This window comes from Oncorhynchus gorbuscha, linkage group LG23 (genome assembly GCF_021184085.1).
Source record: "Oncorhynchus gorbuscha isolate QuinsamMale2020 ecotype Even-year linkage group LG23, OgorEven_v1.0, whole genome shotgun sequence".
Taxonomy (NCBI): domain Eukaryota; kingdom Metazoa; phylum Chordata; class Actinopteri; order Salmoniformes; family Salmonidae; genus Oncorhynchus; species Oncorhynchus gorbuscha.
In genome coordinates, this window is record NC_060195.1 from 11,508,267 (window position 1) to 11,526,464 (window position 18,198).

At 43.8% G+C, this 18,198-nt stretch overlaps 1 protein-coding gene across 3 annotated transcripts in view; it reads left to right on the forward strand.

The window, feature by feature from the left end:
- Positions 1-17,853, forward strand: part of LOC124010928 (glutamate receptor 3-like) — a 260,547-nt gene extending 242,694 nt beyond the window's left edge. Inside the window, exons 13-16 of one of the 3 annotated variants that reach the window (XR_006834516.1) lie at positions 1,837-2,084; positions 4,187-4,301; positions 12,211-12,325; positions 13,656-13,793. Coding sequence is in view for 2 of the 3 variants with exons in the window: in XM_046323751.1 (XP_046179707.1) it covers positions 1,837-2,084; positions 4,187-4,301; positions 13,656-13,901 (609 nt within the window). In the remaining variant the exon portion in view is untranslated. Of the gene's footprint in view, positions 1-1,836; positions 2,085-4,186; positions 4,302-12,210; positions 12,326-13,655; positions 13,904-15,682 lie in introns of those variants that run through there. The other 2 variants (XM_046323751.1, XM_046323750.1) reach the window with 2 other exon arrangements.
- The last annotated feature ends 345 nt before the right edge of the window (positions 17,854-18,198 follow it).

Here is an 18,198-nt window from a genome sequence, read left to right on the forward strand (position 1 = left end):
TAGAAGTACAGTGATGTGAAAAACTCCCTCGAGGAGCCAGGCTCTGAATGGCGGCCAGTCGTCTGCTGGCTGTGCCGCGTGGAGATTATAACAGAACATTATTTGATCGTTATTCGAGATATTTAAATGTTCATAGATGACCAGCAGGGTCAAATAATAATAATCACAGTGGTTTTAAAGTGTGCAATAGGTCATTACATCAGGAGAAAACGTCAGTTGGCTGTTCAAAGCCGAGCATTCAGAGGTCAAGACAGCAGGTGCGGTAGAGAGAGTGAAAGTGTCGAAAACAGCAGGTCTGGGACAAAGTAGTAGGTTGGGTGAACAGGTCAGGGTTCCCTAACCGCAAGCAGAACAGTTGAAACTGGAGCAGCAGCACAACCAGTTGGACTGGGGCCAGGTATTCCGGAGGCATGATCCCAGGGATCAGATTCACTGGGAGGGAGAGCGATAATTAAAGGGAGTATACTTAAATTCACACAGGACACCAGATATAACAGACTGACCCTAGCCCACCGGCACATAGACTGTTGCAGAGTAGATACTGGAGACTGAGACAGGGGTGGGTCGGGGGACACTGTGGCCCCGTCCGAAGATACCCTCGGACAGTGCCAACCAGGCAAGATATAACCCCATCCACTTTGCCAAAGCACAGCCCCCACAAAACTAGAGGGATATCAACAGACCCCTAACTTACTACCCTGAGACAAGGCTGATTATATCCCACGAAGATCTCCTTCACCGTGCGAGCCTGAGGGGCCGCAAAACTGGACAGGAAGATCACGTCTGTGACTCAACCCACTCAAGTGACGCACCCCTCCTAGGGACGGCATGGAAGAGCACAAGTAAGCCAGTGACTCAACCCCTGTAATAGGGTCAGAGGCAGAGAATCCCAGTGGAGAGAGGGGAGCCGGGAATGTACTATAGCAAGGTTCTTGTTCCTGTGCATCACTCCTTCCTGTTTCTCTCATTGTTCAGGGTCCTCTCTCTCTCTCCCTCTCGCTCTCCCTCTCACTGCACCTCTCGCTCTCGCTCTCCATCTCTCTCTCTCCCTCTCACTGCACCTCTCGCTCTCGCTCTCCATCTCTCTCTCTCCCTCTCACTGCACCTCTCTCTCTCTCTCTCTCTCTCTCTCTCTCTCTCTCTCTCTCTCTCTCTCTCTCTCTCTCTCTCTCTCTCTCTCTCTCTCTCTCTCTCACTGCACCTCTCTCTCTCGCTCGCTCTCTCTCTCTCTCTCTCTCTCTCTCTCTCTCTCTCTCTCTCTCTCTCTCCCTCTCCCTCTCCCTCTCGCTCTCTCTCTCACTGCACCTCTCCCTCTCGCTCTCCCTCTCACTGCACCTCTCGCTCTCGCTCTCCATCTCTCTCTCTCCCTCTCAATGCACCTCTCTCTCTCTCTCTCTCTCTCTCTCTCTCTCTCTCTCTCTCTCTCTCTCTCTCTCTCTCTCTCTCTCCCTCTCACTGCACCTCTCTCTCTCGCTCTCTCTCTCTCTCTCTCTCTCTCTCTCTCTCCCTCTCTCTCTCTCTCTCTCTCTCTCTCCCTCCCTCTCACTGCACCTCTCTCTCTCTCTCTCTCTCTCTCTCTCTCTCTCTCTCTCTCTCTCTCTCTCTCTCTCTCTCTCTCTCTCTCTCTCTCTCCCTCTCACTGCACCTCTCTCTCTCTCTCTCTCTCTCTCTCTCTCTCTCTCTCTCTCTCCTCCCTCTCACTGCACCTCTCTCTCTCGCTCTCGCTCTCTTGCTCTCGCTCTCTCTCAATGGTGTATACATTTGTATTTGGGTCATCACTACTATGTATCAATGCTTCGTCTTCTCCCCTTTCCCTCCCTCTCTCCGTCTAAACAGCGATCCAAAATAGCAGTCTATGAGAAAATGTGGTCATACATGAAATCGGCCGAACCGTCAGTGTTTGTCAAGACCACGCCAGACGGGGTGGCCCGGGTACGAAAGTCCAAGGGCAAGTTTGCTTTCCTCCTGGAGTCCACCATGAACGAGTACATAGAGCAGAGGAAACCCTGTGACACCATGAAAGTGGGCGGAAACCTCGACTCTAAAGGATACGGTGTGGCCACGCCCAAAGGCTCAGCATTAAGGTGGGTGGGATAATATAACGATATTCTCCTTGTTGTTATAGAATTCCACCTACCCTGATGTCTTGTGTTTGGCCCTTCTTCTTCTTGTTCTTCTCTTCTTCCTTATTGTTTTGGAATGGACACAAAGAGGTAATGGTATCATATCTTTTATTGTTCTTGGATATCTAGGTTGATTTATAATTGTTATTATGGATGTTGTAATAAGTGTTAATGTTGTTATTCCTAAACCACCGGGGAATCCATTCCAGGGTGTAGCAAAGAGTTTAACAGTTTATTAACAAACATTTTACCTTTGTCTCTCTTACTCTATCTTTCCTTCTGTCCTGTGTTTCTGTCCTGTCCTTCTGTCCTGTCCTTCTGCAATTCTGTCCTGTCCTTCTGTCCTGTCCTTTTGTCCTGTCCTTCAGTCCTTCTGTCCTGTCCTTCTGTCCTTCTGTCCTGTCCTTCTGTCCTTCTGTCCTGTCCTTCTGTCCTGTCCTTTTGTCCTGTACTTCAGTCCTTCTGTCCTGTCCTTCTGTCCTGTCCTTCTGTCCTGTGTTTCTGTCCTGTCCTTCTGTCCTGTCCTTCTGCGATTCTGTCCTGTCCTGTGTCCTGTGTTTCTGTCCTGTCCTTCTGTCCTGTCCTTCTGTCCTGTGTTTCTGTCCTGTCCTTCTGTCCTGTCCTTCTGTGATTCTGTCCTGTCCTTCTGTCCTGTCCTTCTGCGATTCTGTCCTGTCCTGTGTCCTGTGTTTCTGTCCTGTCCTTCTGTCCTGTCCTTCTGTCCTGTGTTTCTGTCCTGTTCTCCTGTCCTGTCCTTCTGTCCTGTCCTTCTGTCCTGTGTGCTGTCATTTTGTCCTGTCCTTCTGTCCTGTCCTTCTGCGATTCTGTCCTGTCCTAGGTCCTGTCCATCTGTCCTGTCCTCCTGTTCTGTCCTTCTGTCCTGTCCTTCTGTCCTTCATGCTGTCCTTCTGCCCTATCCTTCTGTCCTGCCCTTCTGCCCTATCCTTCTGCCCTGCCCTTCTGCCCTATCCTTCTGTCCTGCCCTTCTGCCCTATCCTTCTGTCCTGCCCTTCTGCCCTATCCTTCTGTCCTGCCCTTCTGCCCTATCCTTCTGCCCTGCCCTTCTGCCCTATCCTTCTGCCCTGCCCTTCTGCCCTATCCTTCTGCCCTGCCCTTCTGCCCTATCCTTCTGTCCTGCCCTTCTGCCCTATCCTTCTGTCCTGCCCTTCTGCCCTATCCGTCTGTCCTGCCCTTCTGCCCTATCCTTCTGTCCTGCCCTTCTGCCCTATCCTTCTGTCCTGCCCTTCTGCCCTATCCTTCTGTCCTGCCCTTCTGCCCTATCCTCCTGTCCTGCATGCTGTCCCTCTGTCCTGTGTGCTGTCCTTCTGTCCTGCGTGCTGTCCTGTGTGCTGTCCTGCGTGCTGTCCTTCTGTCCTGCGTGCTGTCCTTCTGTCCTATGTGCTGTCCTTCCTTCCTGTATGCTGTTCTTCTGTCCTGCGTGCTGTGCTTCTGTCCTGTGTGCTGTCCTTCTGTCCTGTGTGCTGTGCTTCTGTCCTGCGTGCTGTCCTTCTCTCCTGCGTGCTGTCCTTCTCTCCTGCGTGCTGTCCTTCTGTCCTGCGTGGTGTCCTTCTGTCCTGTGTGCTGTCCTTCCTGACAGTTGTTGTCACTTTTAATTTAACAGTTCAACAGTTTTTCCATGTAGCCTTTAAAAGTTGCACTGTCACTTGTGATGAATGTTAATTGCATGGTGTTTTCTATTGTTGCTTTTCTTCTCAATGATGACTAGTGTCCCCGTCCCGCACACTTCAGTTTCTAAACTACCTAACTCATCATGCCCCCTTTTCAATATATACCACTTTCTTTGCTCTTCCTCTTAACCTTACTGATCTATCTAACTCATATTCCTAAAATTATTAAACATAATAGATAATACTGATTTTAACAATAAGCACTATTAGTGGTAGTCCAACTACCATTATCAACTATTATCATTATCGTTATAACTACTGCTATACTACCTTACTATACTACGACTATACTATACTGCTACTATACCACTACTATGCATTAGATTTCTCACGGACCTGTGCATTTTCTTACAAGTTATGTTTTATCGTTTCAAGAAATGCTGTTAACCTGGCAGTGTTAAAACTGAATGAGCAGGGCCTGTTGGACAAATTGAAAAACAAATGGTGGTACGACAAGGGAGAGTGCGGCAGCGGAGGAGGTGACTCCAAGGTCAGCCTCGATGTCACCAGATCGGGTACCATGGTGCAGAGTAATCGGCAAGGCTGTTAATAATAGTCAATAGGTATAATAAAAATCATTGATTACTGATTGGATTTATATTATAGCACTTTGATTTTCTTATGTACTTTGTTACCTAGCAACCCAACCCAACCAGTAACCAAGTGTTGAGTCCCAACCAGGCTCAAAGGTAGCCTTTCTGTCGTTTACCAGACTCTGACCAGTCTATGGAACAAAATATCAAACTAAGAACCCTTACTTGGCTAACACACAGAGAGGAAGATGAGGTAGCATGAAGTGTAGTAAAGGAGATGGACTGGTAAGGCTAAGAGGTAGCATGAAGTGTAGTAAAGGAGATGGACTGGTAAGGCTAAGAGGTAGCATGAAGTGTAGTAAAGGAGATGGACTGGTAAGGCTAAGAGGTAGCATGAAGTGTAGTAAAGGAGATGGACTGGTAAGGCTAAGAGGTAGCATGAAGTATAGTAAAGGAGATGGACTGGTAAGGCTAAGAGGTAGCATGAAGTGTAGTAAAGGAGATGGACTGGTAAGGCTAAGAGGTAGCATGAAGTGTAGTAAAGGAGATGGACTGGTAAGGCTAAGAGGTAGCATGAAGTGTAGTAAAGGAGATGGACTGGTAAAGGCTAAGAGGTAGCATGAGGTGTAGTAAAGGAGATGGACTGGTAAAGCTAAGAGGTAGCATGAAGTGTAGTAAAGGAGATGGACTGGTAAGGCTAAGAGGTAGCATGAAGTGTAGTAAAGGAGATGGACTGGTAAGGCTAAGAGGTAGCATGAAGTATAGTAAAGGAGATGGACTGGTAAGGCTAAGAGGTAGCATGAAGTGTAGTAAAGGAGATGGACTGGTAAGGCTAAGAGGTAACATGAAGTATAGTAAAGGAGATGGACTGGTAAGGCTAAGAGGTAGCATGAAGTGTAGTAAAGGAGATGGACTGGTAAGGCTAAGAGGTAGCATGAAGTGTAGTAAAGGAGATGGACTGGTAAGGCTAAGAGGTAGCATGAAGTATAGTAAAGGAGATGGACTGGTAAGGCTAAGATGTAGCATGAAGTGTAGTAAAGGAGATGGACTGGTAAGGCTAAGAGGTAGCATGAAGTATAGTAAAGGAGATGGACTGGTAAGGCTAAGAGGTAGCATGAAGTGTAGTAAAGGAGATGGACTGGTAAGGCTAAGAGGTAGCATGAAGTATAGTAAAGGAGATGGACTGGTAAGGCTAAGAGGTAGCATGAAGTATAGTAAAGGAGATGGACTGGTAAGGCTAAGAGGTAGCATGAAGTGTAGTAAAGGAGATGGACTGGTAAGGCTAAGAGGTAGCATGAAGTATAGTAAAGGAGATGGACTGGTAAGGCTAAGAGGTAGCATGAAGTGTAGTAAAGGAGATGGACTGGTAAGGCTAAGAGGTAGCATGAAGTGTAGTAAAGGAGATGGACTGGTAAGGCTAAGAGGTAGCATGAAGTATAGTAAAGGAGATGGACTGGTAAGGCTAAGATGTAGCATGAAGTGTAGTAAAGGAGATGGACTGGTAAGGCTAAGCTGAGTTGTTTGACAAAGACAGTTGTGAGAGGAAGGATACAGATCTGTGGACCAGTGTTTGCTTGTGTTTGATAAGGACGAGGTGTGTTTATTTGACTGGGGATGTTTAGACTGCTTCTTCTCAGTGGTGGGAGGGATGTGAGGAGGATAGCGCTGTCCTGCAGTTGGAAAAGGAGGAGATAGAGTTAAATCCATCTTTAACATCTCTGGGCAGCAGACGATGTGTGTGTCGGGTATTATATTGTCTAGAGAATGTATAGCCAGTCTGAAGTCTAATTAATGTTAAGAGTATCTCTGTCAGATCTCTGAGTAAAATATACCTGTTGTAATTTATATATTATACAATAAGAATGTGTATTATAAATTACATTTCATGAATAGTTAGTCACAAACTATTTATGAAAACATGGCGTCTAGATGCCAGAGACTGCCGCCTTCTCTTGTGAAGGTCATGTCTGTATTTCATAACATTATTCTTGTCTGACACAACATGGCTTCACAGTTGCTCATGTCATACAGCTGCTTCTCTGGACATCCCATGCGACTGGCCTAGAGAAACCATGCTGGCCTCTAGAGCCCATTGGCTGAAACCCCCCAAAATGGCTACTCAGCTGAGACTTGTCATCTCAGGGAGGCGAGGCGAACAGCGGAGTCTTGAGGGGACTAAGCATTACGGGCAAACGTGAGAATTCTAATCTGAAGGAGAAGGTCTGATCTCTTAGGGCTGTGGGTCATGTGGTACGACTACATTCAGTTAAATTAGGACTTTGTCGGTGGTGGAACTGTCCCTGTAATTGGTTGCTTTTTCATGATGATTTTACAAAGAAGAATCGACACAATTGTAGATGGTGTCAAATGTTTTTACCCAATTTAGCACTTGATTTGAACACGACCGACCAAGAGCCAGAATTGAGCCCAATAACCATTGTGATAATCAGGATTCTTACTCTTCTATTCTACTCTCTTCTGAAGACATGGCTGTATCCATCCTGGGATACAGTGATGTAATATGAGCGTGTTTCACTCAACCTTGGTATCACCATACTTACACTATGTGCTATGAAGCTTGCATCATGCTATTTTAGAGATGGCATACAAAGGCAGTGACATTTGATACAGTTGAGATCAATTGAATGACAAGTGACTCAAGGAATGACTCATGCTATGAATTAGGTCAGCCAAGTGACTTGCTTACAGATTAGCTGTGATAGATAGGGTCATTTGACATGAATTCTCAGGAAATGTAATGTTGTACAACTGTGACATGTTTGAAAAAGCATCATGGCTAACATCTCTATAATATCTAGATCACGTAACGTCCTACCAACACATCTGACCTTTCTGTTTCACCTCCATAATGTTCAGAAATACCCTTCCTATATGTAGGGTTGCACAAATCCACTAGCTAAAAAAAGTCCCAGTAAATGAACATTTCCAGGTTTCCCAGAAATCCCTGTTTTGAAGATTCCCTCTGGCAGAGTTCCATTCCTTGCTTATTCTCCCCCTTATTCAGGGAATCCTCCCATGGGGGTTTCTGGAAAACCTAGGAATTATGGGAAAGTGACAGGAATTCTGCAACACTATTTTTCAACCATGCATTTGTGCTAATAATCTGTGCTGTATAGTCAGTATGCTGAGTGATGTTGAGGCTCACAGCTGCGACGGCGGCAGTAGAAGAGCACTAATACCGTTGCTTCTCTGACATGTCTCCTTCTGTCTTTCATCTGGACCTGCTCAGGTATGTATACTGTGGCTTTGGGCAACCTTCAGGATCATGGCTAAAATGTATTGATCATGTCAAATCATTTGCATTTGATATTCCTCTGCTCTTAAACATTCAAACTGCACACCTCAAAGTCTGGCATTTAGCTCTGACGAACATTGGCATCGTCGGTGAAAGACGGAGAGTGTGTGAGTTTGGTGACCATCTGCTGTGTTCGAAGGTTAATTTTCCTGTATATCTCAATGCGTTGGCTGTCGACTGGGACACACACACACACACACACACACACACACACACACACACACACACACACACACACACACACACACACACACACACACACACACACACACACACACACACACACACACACACACACACACACACACACACCCTCTCTCTTTCTGATCACCTCTGCAATACTGCTCTCTTGGATTGGGTATCAGGCTCCAGCATCATGAGCATGTTAACAGATAATTGCATTGTTAATCAATGTCTCTCTGAGCTACCACGATGGACAGTCCTTCATAGTCCTTCACAGTCCTTCACAGTCCTTCACAGTCGCCCTATTGCCATTGGCCATGGAGATACTATTCTACACAGTGTTGCAATCTTCTCTTCTCCTGCTGATGATAATGGATGATAATGTATGGTTCCCTAAATTTCCCAGGAGGACATTGCTCACCAGTGGAACCCAAGACACTTGTTATCCATTCATCGTTCTTTGATTAGCGTAGTCTGTTTCTATAGTGCTTTATACAACGGGTGTGTGTAATCCTGAATGCTGATTGGTTGAAACCGCATTCCAGCCGTTGTCTATTCCACCGGCTAAATCTATGGTGTTAAAATGCCTATTTACTCTGTTCCATCTGACTGCATTTAGTTTTCTACAAGCTGTGTAATTAAGTGATAATGCCAGAGAAAGGCTATGGGATGGGAGTTGTTCGTTGAGGGTCGGCAAACCGTGCCAATATATCCCCCAAACACTGTCTTCTAGGGCATTATCACTTTTATACAACGGGTTACCAACATATTCAAATAATGAGTCACATATTTTCATAAAAAAATGTTATTTTCATTCATTTAATTATTCTATTTCATCCTTCCACAATATATAGTCCCCACACCAATCTAGGGTTGCTGGAGCGGAGACCCAGTCGTTCAGTCTTTCTGTTCTGTATCTATGGATGTGACCCAGTCGTTCAGTCTTTCTGTTCTGTATCTATGGATGTGACCCAGTCGTTCAGTCTTTCTGTTCTGTATCTATGGATGTGACCCAGTCGTTCAGTCTTTCTGTTCTGTATCTATGGATGTGACCCAGTCGTTCATTCTTTCTGTTCTGTATCTATGGATGTGACCCAGTCGTTCAGTCTTTCTGTTCTGTATCTATGGATGTGACCCAGTCGTTCAGTCTTTCTGTTCTGTATCTATGGATGTGACCCAGTCGTTCAGTCTTTCTGTTCTGTATCTATGGATGTGACCCAGTCGTTCAGTCTTTCTGTTCTGTATCTATGGATGTGACCCAGTCGTTCATTCTAAATGTACCGTTGCCATACTGGCTGGCAACGTTATTATCCTTTGCTTGCTAGCTAGCCAAATACGGCTAACTTACAGTCATGTCAAAAAAGTACAGCCGGTAAAGTAGCTGCATTTGCATTTGTTAAAGCTGGTTTCTAATGCCATTTAATTGGATCCATCCATAACAATAAGCTGATGAGGTACGATTTCGCCTGGTATAGAAAATGTGCTCACTCGTCAGGATACTGTTATTCAGAGGAGCTAGCCAACAACACAGCTACAGTAACACAATCATTTCTAACTGAAGCTGAAAGACTGCAAATTAGCTGTGTTTCGTTTTATCTTTTTTTTAATTCGTTTTGTATACATCCATAAAAATGATGCCAGCTGAGTTATGATTTTGAATGTCTGAGAAATGCTTCCTGCCTCTCTGTCTCGTCCAGACTCACAACTCGTTCATTACTATGGGACAGCAGGAGATCGAATTTGAATATTGAAACAATGTTGCAAATGTCAGAGAGACAGACAGCAAGGTTTATACAAATCTCCGTTGTTGAAAACTAAATGTTAGTCGAAAAATATTATTGAATGCTTTTTATAGTGGAGATCAAGTTCATAAATTGCCTGGCTGGGCTGACTATTGTGCAGTCAGATGGAACAGAGTTAATAGGCTTTTATTATTTTTACACCCTTTTCTCACCAATTTCATGGTATCAAATTGGCAGTTACAGTCTTCTCCCATCGCTGCAACTCCCGTACGGACTTGGGAGAGGCAAAGGTCGATAGATTGCTTCTTGACACAATGCCTGCTTAACCCGCACCAATGTGTCAGAGGACGCACTGTACACTTTGCGACCGGGCCAGCGTGCATTTCGCCCAGCCCGCCACAGGATTTGCTTGTGAGCGATTGGACAACCCGGACAACGTTGGGCCAATTGTGCGCCGCCCCATGGGTCTCCCGGTCGCAGCCAACTGCGAAAGAGCCTGGACTCAAACCAGGTTCTCTAGTGGCACAGCTAGCACTGCAATACTGTGCCTTAGACCACTGTGCCACTAGAGAGGCATAAATGGGCATTTTAACGTGATAGATTTAGGCGGTGGAAACGTGTGGAATAGACACCAACTGGAATGTGGTTTTACGCAAACAGTCACGATTCGACCCACCCATTGCATAAAGGGCTATAGAGCAGAGTACATTCTGTTGCTAATGGGGCTATAGAGTAGAGCTCCACCAGTCTGTTTTTATAGGGGCTGTAGAGTAGAGCACCATGTGATCAATCTTCCTAATTATGGGCTATAGAGCAGAGCACATTATGTTGCTAATGGGGCTATAGAGCAGAGCACATTATGTTGCTAATGGGGCTATAGAGCAGAGCACATTATGCTGCTAATGGGGCTATAGAGCAGAGCACATTATGTTGCTAATGGGCTATAGAGCAGAGTACATTATGCTGCTAATGGGGCTATAGAGCAGAGCACATTATGTTGCTAATGGGGCTATAGAGCAGAGCACATTATGGTGCTAATGAGCTATAGAGCAGAGCACATTATGCTGCTAATGGGGCTAAAGAGCAGAGCACATTATGCTGCTAATGGGCTATAGAGCAGAGCACATTATGTTGCTAATGGGCTATAGAGCAGAGCACATTATGTTGCTAATGGTCTATAGAGCAGAGCACATTATGTTGCTAATGGGGCTATAGAGCAGAGCACATTATGCTGCTAATGGGGCTATAGAGCAGAGCACAATATGTTGCTAATGGGGCTATAGAGCAGAGCACAATATGTTGCTAATGGGGCTATAGAGCAGAGCACATTATGTTGCTAATGAGCTATAGAGCAGAGCACATTATGCTGCTAATGGGGCTATAGAGCAGAGCACAATATGTTGCTAATGGGGCTATAGAGCAGAGCACACTATGTTGCTAATGGGGCTATAGAGCAGAGCACATTATGTTGCTAATGGGGCTATAGAGCAGAGCACAATATGTTGCTAATGGGGCTATAGAGCAGAGCACATTATGTTGCTAATGGGGCTATAGAGCAGAGCACATTATGTTGCTAATGGGGCTATAGAGCAGAGCACAATATGTTGCTAATGGTCTATAGAGCAGAGCACATTATGTTGCTAATGGGGCTATAGAGCAGAGCACATTATGCTGCTAATGGGCTATAGACATCCTTTCGTTGTGTTTTCCACATGTAACATCTTAGCTTCATTTAAAAAAAGGCTATTATGTCATGTATGTTGCACAGGTAAATAGTTAATGTTAAGTACAAGGCACTATGTCAGTTGTAAAGCAGTGGGAAATTTCTTATACCTTTTAATTCAGCATTTTAACACTTGATTATTAGCTATCAGTTTCCTCTGATGAAACCATATTACAAAGAGAAACCACATTCATTATCCCCCTGATGTGTCAAAGCTGAGCTTAAACAGCAGTAATAAAGCTGTAGCTTGGTTGACAGTAATCCCCCTTGTAAGCGGATTTAGTAAAGGCTGTTTTCCCAACAATACACAGCCCAAGTTCTTATGAAACGGGTTGATGTGAAACACCTCTGGCTTCATTCAGTTTTTTAATGCCGTCTTTAATGTCAAGGTAAATGCCATTATTAGGTTCATTGTTCATGTTGTCTTTGGAAACAAAGCTCAGAGCCACCTTGTGATGTTGCAGTAGGAGGTGTCCAAGCCTCTGCTACTGCAAATATCAGGTCAACGGTTGTGCTGTAGTCCTTTACTGCTACTGTTAGTCAAGAGAAGGCTCTAGTTGGATGGAACTTGTTAAGTGCTGGTCAGAAAGCTACCCTGCTGTCCCCACAATCAAATACCTTCCTCAGCTTTAGATACTTCCAGACCAGCGTGTACAGTCAGTACATGCTCGTCCTGTTACCAGCGTCTGCCGATTACTCGAAGCGATAGGAGCAGGCCCTGGCCCTAGACTAGGGCTGGTCAATGACGACAAGGTAATAGACTAGAATGCCTGTTCTCTGTGATGTGACAACGGCCAGGAGTCCTGCTCGATCGCTTTGTTATGAAGTTATGCAAACTATGAAGTTATGAATAACATAAAATAACATAATATGATGTTATTTATGTTATTTCTCATGTGAAGAACTCCTGTAAACCTTGCCGTATTGAAACTCAGTGAACAAGGCATCTTAGACAAGCTGAAAAACAAATGGTGGTACGATAAGGGTGAATGTGGAACCAAGGACTCTGGAAGTAAGGTCAGTCTCCGCAGGTCTTCTGTGTTGATTCCCAGTTGCATTGTGACTTACTGTTCATATGCAAAGAAATGCTAAGCCATACTGAAACATCTAGATTATACTCTTATATCCCCCCCTACCCCTTATTTTATTCTTTTATTATACCCCCCAAAATAATTCTGCCACATACATTTAACAAAAATAAACAAGTGGTTCAAGTCCTTCATGCACGATTTCACAAATTCAAATCATATCTGAAAAATACGTTGTTTTTGTTTTGGCCAATATAGAAATAGGAACTGCTTTTTTTCTTCACCAACTGTAATAGTAAATGACCGTATGCTTGGTGAAATGGTACATGTGTCAAATAATCAAACACCATCATTGAATAGTTGTTGACTAGCTGTTGACATTAAGTGCTATTTTTGCTAATTTTCATGCTTGACATTCATGATATTCTTACCATTATGCTGTTGTTTCTATTTACTAAACAAACAGTGTTCATGATCAACTGCTTCCATGTAACTTCGGGACATTACAACACCGCGGGGTGTTTTTCAGGTCTTTGTCTGAGCAAGGAGTTGCAATGAAGAGATCTTGTTGTTTCCACCCCACATGAAGTCTAAGAATGTAATACGCCTCTATCTAACCCTCTGAGACCATAGCCAGGCCAATAAACTAACAGATCAGTGTCCGTACCCTCGACAGTTTAGCTACAGATTACCACAGTCAAACCTCAAAAGGGTTAAACTGCAAAATGGTAAAACTCTCATGAAACACATTTTCTATAAACATGTTTGGGAAGGAAGCAGCAGCAAAATGGTTTGATACCAATAAAATAAAACATGTCAGGACAGGTCTTGAAATGTTGACCTGTGAGTTACTGACCACAGCTTCCTTATATGGAAGAAGACCTGTAGAATAGGGGAAGCTCTACATTCACCTAGATCAAACTAAAGAGGTGACTCGTCTCCCCTTCATTGGAGAGTGGTCTGACTATGGTGTTCAGATGTTCCTCAAAACTTCTTGGACCCCTATAGGAAAGCCAGTCCAATCTAGACTTTTTCTAGACTCAACCTCAGCCATCCTTTACTTTATCAGCCTTCTGTTGCTGTTAATCTCTGGAGTCTGTAGTATGAGCTGCCATTGGTAGCAACAGAAACGTTTCTGTCTCAGAGAAACAGTTTGTAGGAAGATCTGATAATAGAGTGTTAGATCTCTGACTGTTATTTCAACAAGACTCTGTAAGGATCAGTTTGAGGCCTATATATACTCTGCTTTAGTATCGTACTGGTAGGCTGTACTGTCTCTCCACCGCAAACCCTCTAACTATGTTCGTCACCTTCCCCAGGACAAGACAAGTGCTCTCAGCCTGAGCAATGTGGCTGGAGTCTTCTATATTCTGGTTGGAGGGCTGGGGCTGGCCATGATGGTGGCACTGATTGAGTTCTGTTACAAATCGCGTGCAGAAACCAAACGGCTCAAACTAGCAAAAAATGCTGAGAAATTTAAGCCAGTTCCACCGACCAACCCCCAGAACTTTGCCACTTACAGAGAAGGCTACAACGTGTATGGGACAGAGAGCGTGAAGATCTAAGGGTAATGACAACGCTGCTCTCTTCCTGATTCTCACTCCGTCTGAATCATTTAGTTGGTTTCCTCTGGTGGTTGAATGATTTGTTTGTGTTGTTCTCAAGCTGTTTGGTTTCGTAACAGTTCATCACTCTTGACTTGAACATATCCACAATATTTTAACTTGCCAAGTCAGCGAAGAACACATTCTTATTTACCATGAGGGCCTAACCCGGCCTAACCCGGCCAAACCCTAACCCGGCCAAACCCTAACCCGGCCTAACCCGGCCAAACCCTAACCCGGCCAAACCCAAACCCGGCCAAACCCTAACCCGGCCAAACCCTAACCCGGCCGAACCCTAACCCGGCCAAACCCGGCCAAACCCTAACCCGACCAAACCCTAACCCGGCCAAACCCGGCCAAACCCTAACCCGGCCAAACCCTAACCCGGCCAAACCCAAACCCGGCCAAACCCTAGCCCGGCCAAACCCGGCCAAACCCTAACCCGGCCAAACCCTAACCCGGCCAAACCCTAGCCCGGCCAAACCAGGCCAAACCCTAACCCGGCCAAACCCTAACCCGGCCAAACCCTAACCCGGACGAGGCTGGGCCAATTGTGCACCGTCCTATGGGACACCCGATTACGTCCGGTTGTGATACGGGATCGATCAAGGATCTGTAGTGACGCTTCCAGCATTGAGATGCATTGTCTTAGACCGTTGCGCCACTCGGGAGCCAATAGACAACCCAACATTACATTTACAATTCCCCAAGACTTTTGTTGACTTGACATAGTTACATACTGTGTATGACTAGACGTCAACCCTTGTGTGGGCCGCCGAAGCGTGTTAAAAAAGTATTTTCATTATTTGAAATACATTTTTGGGATGGACAAATGCTTCCATCGTAAACTTAAATGATTAAAACCAGATATAGAGTATGTAGAAGAGATAATGGACCTACATACTCTATAGTTATATCATCTTTGAAAACTAACAATCAGCAACATAAAAGCTAGACAGTCTGGGAGAATTGTACATAAAACATTTATTCAGCATTTGTTATTATGTTTGAGCCAAAGAACACAGCATTAGCCATGGAAAAATGCATAAAATTAAAGGACATTTGTTTTAAAACTGCAAAATGTTATCTCAGGTCCATGGCAGAATATGTAGATTTGAAGGAAATTGGCTTGAAATGCAAACATTTTTCTACACCGCCAAGATGGGGGGCCTCTAAATATTTTTAAGTCTGCGTCCCAATGGACCGGCCACGCCCTATTTCACGCCCACCACCTAAGCCCCTTTTTGGTCCAGAAAAAACCCTGCACTATGGTGTTGTTAATTGAAATCAACATGATTTAAAATTTGAATTAAAATAAAAAAGATTAAGCCATCAAAAAACATTAATCTTTATCTCGTAAACACTCATACTTTATCTAGCTTAAGGTTTTAGTTTACTCAGTAGAATATGCTAGCAGCATCTGCAAATCTATGTGTTAAGCTAATGTCCCAAGTAACACATCATCGTGCCTCAACCATTCCAACCTTATTGACACGTCTCATCTCATCCACCATTTTAAGACTTATTACCCATGTTTCTCTGTGTGAGAATCTCAATTTCATTGATTCCTTGGGTCCTCTTTTCCTCGACTCCTCAAATCCCATTGGGTGAGAAGGTCAGAGGGGAGGGATCTCCGACTTCAAATCCTATTGGTTATGAGGAGGTGAAGAGAGAAGACGCAAGGAATCAGTTAAATGCCATTAAGATTATCCCTGTGTCTCTACTTCCTTCCTCTAAAACAGGTATCGGGCGCTTCAGCTAGACCAGGTACACGATCCCTTACGAACGACTGTGACTATTGACCCTATGATGAAACAACATGATCAAGTCAGGATGGGGGTTTCCTCAACTGCAGCTAAATCCTCTCCTGGCGGAAAATGGCGACGATAATCTGCAATGGCGACACGACAGGACTGGTGACGTGAAGAACTCAAGCGGTTTCCTCCAGTGCCTTACGTATGGAACAGTCACAGACTCGCAGGGTTACTTAGAACAATGCATTTCATCACAGCGGTATTGCGTTTGGCTTGAACTCACAAACACACAAACAAACAAACAGAAAGACAGGATCGATACTGTAATCTGTTTTAAGGAACTTCATTTGAGATGCTAAAGACAAAAGAGAGATACCTAAAGCCATCACTTGCACCCCGAGCACATTTCCAAGTGCCGGACAGAAGATGAATACGATATGACAGATGATAAATTGTTTTTTCTGCAAAGGGAATTTGATCAGATTATCCTAATTCTTCTTGCAGGCTGTGTTTTTACTGGTTAAATGTGTTTTAAAATATGTTTATTATAGACACGGATTATTAGAAGATAGCTTGTTATTTTCCTGTGACCTTGGAATTGTTTTGAAAGACACATTTGAATCTTATTGGAATCAATTGGTTAAATATGCCATAGCCAAAATAATATTGTATTGTTGTTGTCCTCAACTATGGTGCTTTTGAAGTGTCAGAGACAGACTCCGAGAGAAGGCGTTGGTAGCTAGTAAACTGCGCATCGCAAATGGAACCCTATCACCTATATAGTGCATTACTTCTGTGCAGAGCCCCCACTCAAAAGTGCACTATATATTGACTAGGGGGCCACTCTGGACACACACACACAGGGACTCAAGAAAGAGATGAATGTGAGATGCAGCATTTGGCTTTACACAACTTAAAGCCATCTCACAATACCAATATACTGCCATCAGATTCAGATGTGTTTTTTTAAAGAACGCAGAGGACTGTCTGAGCACGTTTCATAGTTCAGAAACTCTCCCAGTGTGTTTTATGGTGTGTATAATATGAAGAGAAAACTCACTCACACAGTGTCGCTCCAAAATAGCCTGTTTTTTTAGTCTTCATTTTGAAAGAACACCTGCTTATAGCTGGATTTTCATGTAACCTAAAATCATTCAAATCTTCTGTACAATAGATTAAAACTGAACCAAAAGGGACATCGGAAAAGTAGATGAACTGCAATCCAAACAGTATTGGCTTCTCAACAGTAGTATTATGGATGACCTTGGTATTTTGCTAAACAATTACACATTTTACAATAAGCTGCGCGGTTTGATGATATGCTTTCAGTTTTCATTTCATTTTATGAGCATTGTAGTGTTTGGTGAATTTACTTAGTAAATGAAAAAGCTGAATAATATAAATACAAGGAGAAAATGGATTTATACGACGTACTTACAAGGGGATGTCTTAAAAGATTAGCACATTTCCTTTTCAAAAGACTGTGATTCCATAGTATTTAGGAAGAAAACTAATCACCTAAAACCGTGAAAAGATAGATTTACACACACACACACACACACACAAAAAAAATATTTAAAAAAAGGGAAGGCAGGAATAAGGAAATAAACAATTCTAAAGAAAGAGAGGTGTACATTGCTTGAAAGTAGATGTATTTATTAAGGACTGATGGGTTTCCTTATTTTTGTAAGAAATTGCATGTAAACTCCCTAACGACATATCACAGCTCCTCTAACTTACATCCGATTCTACGGTGGAAATACAGCCACGGGTCATCGTTAGCGAGACCGTTTCTTTGGTTTTGTAAGTTCACTTAACACGGAGAAAATGGTCAAACATCTTAGTGACTACTACAAAAAGAGTCAGAATCTGCATGTGTGTGTATCGTTTACTGATCTTCGTTAGTGAGGAGCTGTACAGAGAATTTTAATACATTTAGTAAATAAACCTGTATAGAAAATGACGTGTTTGTGTGCTAGTAATCTCATGAACTTGTTAAACCGCATGGTGAAGTTTATTCAAATAAACGCACACACAAACACACAGCAATGATATTGTCATCACTCCAAGAATGTGTACGCTCCACATCTGTCCTCTCATCTGAACGGAAATGGCCTGTTTTGTAACACACTGTACAAGCCACATGTCAACTATATAATTCCTTCCTTTGCCATTACAACCTTCTGAAAAACAGGATGAGAAATGAGTTGTTTTATTTAATGGCTGGTGCTGGATCAATATTACTACAGAACCATCTGCTGCCTCTGACAGTCTCCCATATACACTGATTGACAGTCTCCCATATACACTGATTGACAGTCTCCCATATACACTGATTGACAGTCTCCCATATACACTGATTGACAGTCTCCCATATACACTGATTGACAGTCTCCCATATACACTGATTGACAGTCTCCCATATACACTGATTGACAGTCTCCCATATACACTGATTGACAGTCTCCCATATACACTGATTGACAGTCTCCCATATACACTGT